Source organism: Triticum dicoccoides, unplaced genomic scaffold (genome assembly GCF_002162155.2).
Source record: "Triticum dicoccoides isolate Atlit2015 ecotype Zavitan unplaced genomic scaffold, WEW_v2.0 scaffold21853, whole genome shotgun sequence".
NCBI lineage: Eukaryota > Viridiplantae > Streptophyta > Magnoliopsida > Poales > Poaceae > Triticum > Triticum dicoccoides.
Window position 1 is genome coordinate 52,589 of NW_021241105.1, and position 6,343 is coordinate 58,931.

A 6,343-nucleotide genomic window follows, 5' to 3' on the forward strand; every position below is an offset into this window, starting at 1 on the left:
TAAAGTAGATATACCTTGTTTTGTGCGGTTCAACAACCTAAGAGCAGCTAGCGATTCCATGTCCTACTCCCTGTCGTACTCTACATATGTAAAATTTAAGTGTTCTTATGATAAATGTGGCATGTGTGCACGTTATATTTCATATGTGGTACTTATTTTTCATGTGCAAACCTATAGACCTGCTTTACTTAACAATCAACAGCGACCGCTGCTAGTATTAGTAGTACTTACCAATGTACAGAGAACTTGTCTATATATATGAAGCTATAGCCATGTCCACTAAAGGGTATATCTAAGTGCGTAGTAGCATATCCCACACCACTGATGGAAATATCAATTCTGCTCTCTCAAGAGCTGCTCATCTCCACAGCACTCGTGGTACTTGTTCCCCTATACTACTTGTGCTTGAGGGCTAGTTGTAGACCAAACAACCAACCAGTGCTGCCCACAAATTGGCCAATACTCCACATGTTCCCTTCCTTCGTGTCCAACCTCCACAACTTGCATGACTATTTCACCCTAGTCTTTGCTGGATCCGGCCACAGCTTCAGGGCGCATGGCCCACCTGTCAGCGGCATGAGGTTCTTTATCACATGTGACCCTGCCAACGTCCGACACATCTTCACAACCAATTACGCCAACTTTCCCAAGGGTACGAGGTTTGCCGATATATTCAACATCCTGGATGGAAGCCTATTCACCATTGATGGCGAGCCATGGCGTCGGCGGCGCGCCAAAGTCAAGGGCTTGCTTGCTAGCCCACGACTAGTTGCCAGTATGGTGGCTTGCTGCTGCCGGAAGGTGGAGAATGACCTCCTCCCGTTGTTTACCCACATGTCAAACACAAACACTCCATTCGACATGCAACATATGATGTCCAGGTTTATGTTTGACCTGGCTGCTACGCCTCTCTTCGGTGTTGATCCTGGCCTCCTATCATCGGAAATGCCACCCATGGATGTCGCGGTTGCCTTGGACACAGTCATGGAGGTGGGATGCTTTCGGCACATGATGCCATCTTCTTGCTGGAAACTGATGAGGTGGTTAAACATCGGTCCTGAGAAAAAGCTCAATGTGGCGCACACACTGCTACGAAGGTTCATCAAGGAGATGATGGAAAGGAGGAAGATCAAGACGTGGCAAGTTAATAATGATGAGGAAGAACAAGGTGTGGATATTGTATCTTTCTTCCTCGATGACCCATACTACGCTAATGATGACTTGTTTTGTGCTATCACCATTGGCTACATGCTCGCTGCGAGGGACACAGTTGGAATAGCCCTGACATGGATCTTCTACAACCTCGCCCAGAACCCTAACATCGTTTCAATCATCCGCAACAAACTCTCACCGATTGCATCACACAAAGTAGTAGCTGGTGTTGGCACTATGGTGATATTTGAGCCGGATGAGACCAGATCTTTATCCTATCTTAGGGCTGCCTTGTATGAGACTCTCAGGTTGTACCCGCCGGCGCCTACTGAGCTCAAGACGGTGGTCGCTGATGATACAATGCCGAGTGGCCATGAGGTGCATGCCGGCGACGCCATCTTTATTTCTCTCCATTCCATGGGGAGAATGGAGGGCATACGGGGTAAGGATTGCCTTGACTATAACCCAGACAGGTGGCTCTCGAAGGATGGCAATGGTCTAAGGTATGTACCATCTCACAAGTTCCTGGCCTTTAACTCGGGGCCAAGGATGTGCCTCGGTAAGGAAATCGCGGTTATGCAGATGATGACTGTCGTGGCCTCAACGCTATGGAACTTCGATGTGCATCTGGTGAAAGGGCAAAGCATCGAGCCCAAGGCATCTTGTATACTAGAGATGAAAAACGGGCTTATGGTTAAGCTGAAGAAGCGAGAAGTGTAATATTAAACTCTTTCTTTTTGTATGTAAACGTACTTACCAACCATCGGGACAGTTTTACACTGCCCACAATCACATTATTATCGCATAATAAAGGCATCCATGCATCAACCTTTATCTTTCTTTTAGAGAAAAACAACCAACATGCTGCCATTTATTACTTTGTTGTATGCGACATGATATATGAAGGCATCGAGACATGGTTTTTTCCTCCAACCATCTCCTTATTAAGTACTTCCTCCGTCCCAAAATAAGTGTTTCAAGCTTAGTACAATTTTGTAATAAAGTTAGTACAAAGTTCAGACACTTATGTTGGGACGGAGGGATTACCAATTAACAACCATGTTGGTGCTTAATTACAGTATTTGATAAGTAAAGGGGAGCATATTTTCCCCGCTAGGTTAATAGTTACACTATTGGATAAAAATAAAATGAAGTGTACAATTTGTCGCGAACTGATGCATCCTACCGTAGTAATAAACTATATTACCTCGTCAAGGATAAAAACATTAATGGTGGTTGTGCCGAACTATGGTTATAACTATATATTTAGGCTTTCTGAACATTCATAATATACCCACATGGACTTACATTAAGATCAAATTGCATAATGACTATATATTTAGGATTTCTTCGAAGTCAAACTTTGTAAAGTTAGACCATCTTAGGGAAAAAATATCAACATTCACAATAAGGAATCAATATAATTAGATGCGCCATGAATTTAGTTTCATATTAAATAACTTTAGTATTGTAGATGTTAATATTTTTCATATAAATATGGTCAAACTTTATGAAGTTTGGGCTCAGACAAATCTTATATTTGGAGTAAAAAGGACCAGAGGGAGTACCATTTGTTCAATACAGCAGCCCGCCGGTGTGCACTTTTAGCGTATTAGAGAAAGAAGGTATTGATGTAGTTATGAAAAATGGTTTGTCCTTTTTTGAATGCGGTTAACAATATTAGTGAATTTGGTCAACTTTTTTTTGCAATTTTGTAAACACATTTTTTTTAATTTGACGAACAATATTTAATTACTTGAATTATATTTTTCCACATCGTGAAAAAATTTGAGTTTGGTGATATATGATAAATAAAATTTATATTTTAGTTGAGCTTTTATTTCAATGTTGTGAACATCCTTGTATTTTGGTGAACTATTTTTGACTTTGTGAACTTTTCTTGAATTTTCATGAATAATATTTGAATTATAGTGAATCTTTGTAATGGATTTTTGTGTTTTTAATGATTTTGGTGAACTTTTTTTAATGTTGTGAACATAAATTGAATTTTCTGAACAATTTTTTCAATTGTATGAAATATATTTGAATTTTTATGGACAATATTTGAGTTCTGGTGAACTTTTAGAAAACATAATTAACTTCTTTGGATGTTGTGAACAAAATTAAGTTTTCTAAACATTTATTGGATTGTGTGAACTATAGTAGACCTTGCATGAACAATTTCAAATGTCATGAATTGTTTTGGAATATCATGATCAATATTTCAATTTGGTGAAATATTTTGAATATCGTGAACTTTAGTATGAATTTTGCTGAAATATATTTTTTAATTTGGTGATCTTTGTTTGAATTTGAAGAACAATATTTGAGTTTTTTGTGATTTTTTTGAATTTGGTGAGCAATATTTGAGTAACACTAACAATTAAGTCTTCCTTTACGAATTTAAATGAAGTTTTTTTTACACAAATCCATTGTTTAATTTCTTAAGAATTTTCATATTTTTTCTTGTTAAGGATGATTTATGGGCGCTACGGCAAATTTTCATATATGAGAGCGCAAATTATAACACCAACCAAACTCAATTATCCATAGTGAAGTCATTCTTACAAAAAATGTTAGTTGTGTCCGGCTATCGAACGGCTAATCTTGAAAAATGTTAGTTATGTCCGGCTAGCGAGAAAAAGGTGTACGAGTCTCACTATGGTGCACTTATTATGGCATCCAGAGGTCATAGGTAATGAACGCATTGACATCAATGCCGAGCCAGTTGCTAGATATTGTCCAAGGCGTAAAACCTTGCTATCGATTGGCTAATCTAGAAGAACACTCCTGCCTATCATTTTTTTCCAATTATAACAGAAAAGAATTGAAACCATCCATTTCTGCCTAAGTGTGGGCTGACGGCCATGATTTCTCGATCTCACTGTCATCATTATCATCATCGAGTCCACAGGGCATGTCCCTTGGTGCAGGTCATGGATGCATCGTGTGCGTATAACGATGAGATGATTTCAGCGACGATGTTCGGGCACAGGGTCGACACTTTTTAAATGTTGTGTATTTATTTTGCTCCTGTTGTTCTACTAATCCATATCCTCTCATGTGATAGTTATCTCCTATGTCCCACCACATAAGAGTGGAATCAACATAATATTCACATGCTAATGATCTTGCTTACTTGAGTGATGAAGAAGAATATACGATGGAGTATGATTGTTGAGCCCAGCGGTCAGCATGGACGATATGTTTGTATTCCATCGATCATGTGGTGATGGTTTGTAGGACGGAATAATAATTTATTCAGACAAAAATGTCTAAATTAATCATGTGTGAATATTACTATTAGTGTACTTAATTAATCGGACAAATTTGCATACCGCTTTCTCGAACAATATTGTTTGAGATATGCGACTGTTCAGAATTCTTACCAGTGATTCCAATCTCCTGGATCAAAAGTCCATGTTCTGTCACGATAGAAAATATAATGTTGCTAGAGTCTATGCACTCAAAATGATGCCGTAGAATTTATAATTATGGGAAAGGGTGATCTCCATAGCTTAGATCAAGTGGTATTTTTTGACAAAGTAACATGTCTTGACAAGCTGAAAATCATGAATCGCCCACCTCAGGCGTTTTTTTTTAAATAGAGAGTTGTATTAATTAAGTAGAGAAAACATAGTTCGTACAATCGTGCAAGGCCTCGCTCAACATGCAGGTTGGCACTGTGCCTTGCATAACCCCACCACGCAACTCTCTACGCCCCAACTGGGCAAGACTATGATCAAATGTATCGTCCCTTCTATCTACTTTGCAAACTCTAACTTCTCTGTTCCCTTTCATGTCTTGAAACTCCTTTGCAATTGTTCCAACCACCGATCTATCATGACTATGGACATGATTTTAAGGTCCCTTTGTTTCGGTACAAATGGTCAATCTGCCAGGAGGCGGGGTACAGGTAGACCCATAGTACGGAATGACAGCAGTGGATTTGGACAATCTTGGGTACCCAGACGAAGCATTCGTCCTAGCCAATGATGTGGCGAAGGTTTTCTATGTGAAGGACATGTCTACCAAACCGAGAAAAAGAAAAGATAAGGAAGCGAATACATCATACGATGAGCCAAAGCGCCACATAGTTCTTTCAGGGAAAAGTGACATCTGGGAGTGGAGGGCAAGACAGACATGTCTGAACATTATGAAAAATTTCATGAAATTCCTCCCTTCAAAGTCAAGGCTAACCCAAGCACCTATTAAACGATGAAGATTATTCATGGTTACGGCACAATAAGCAAGGGACACACGCGAAGAAAGAGTGAATACTTTCTCTCCAGAACTATTCTGATGATGACTCTGATGATGGCTTTGATTACGCTAATAAAAATGAAATACCTTTTGTAGTAGATGAGTTTTCGTCCAAAACCCTCATACTTCGAAATAGATTGTCCATTTTGTACACGAAGTGCATCCAGTTTTTTCGGTAACCCACTCAACTTTTAAGCACGTGCTATGTGGGTGAAATGATGATACCATGCCAACTTTCAACCTTTTAGAGTTCAATTGTAGGGCTTTTTAATTTCAGGGTCATTTAGCTAAAAAATCAGTAAATGCATGAAAAAATACCAAATGAAGTCAGAAAGGGTTGAAAATTGATGATCTGGCTTTGAATGGTGCATGTTGAACGCACAAAAAGTCTGGAGTTTAAATAAGTTTAAAAAAATGAAATGCCTTTGTAACAGATGAGTTATTGTCCGAAACTGTGATACTTCGAGAGAGATTGTCCATTTTGTACACGAAGTGCATCCAATTTTTCTCGTAACCCTCTCAACTTTTTAGCACATGCTCTATGTGGGTGAAATGATGATACCAAGCCAACATTCAACCTTTTCAGAGTTCATTTGTAGAGCTCTTCAATTTTAGGGCCATTTAGTTCAAAGAATGAACTAATAGGAAAAAAATGAACTAAAAAGCTTTTATAAAACTCTAATAGCAAAAAGAATGAAGTAAAAAGATCAATTAAATATAATATTCTTCAGTAGAAAAAAGAATCAACTAAAAAGAATCAAAATAATATTAACTAAAATTATCAAAGTATTTATTTGTTAAAAAGAATCAACTAAAATATTAACTAAAAAGAATGAACTAAAAAGAATCAAAAAGAATTTTCATAAAAAATGCCGCCTACTAGGTCACCACAGCCTGCATATGACTAGAAATCCATCTGTACATGGGC

General features: G+C 38.3%; 1 protein-coding gene across 1 annotated transcript; it reads left to right on the forward strand.

Moving 5' to 3' along the window:
• The first annotated feature begins 318 nt into the window (after positions 1 to 318).
• Positions 319 to 1,872, forward strand: LOC119345249 (noroxomaritidine synthase 2-like). Its single transcript, XM_037615399.1, has one exon. The coding sequence runs from the start codon at positions 325 to 327 to the stop codon at positions 1,870 to 1,872; it is 1,548 nt and encodes a 515-aa protein (XP_037471296.1). The 5' UTR covers positions 319 to 324.
• Positions 1,873 to 6,343: the final 4,471 nt, after the last annotated feature.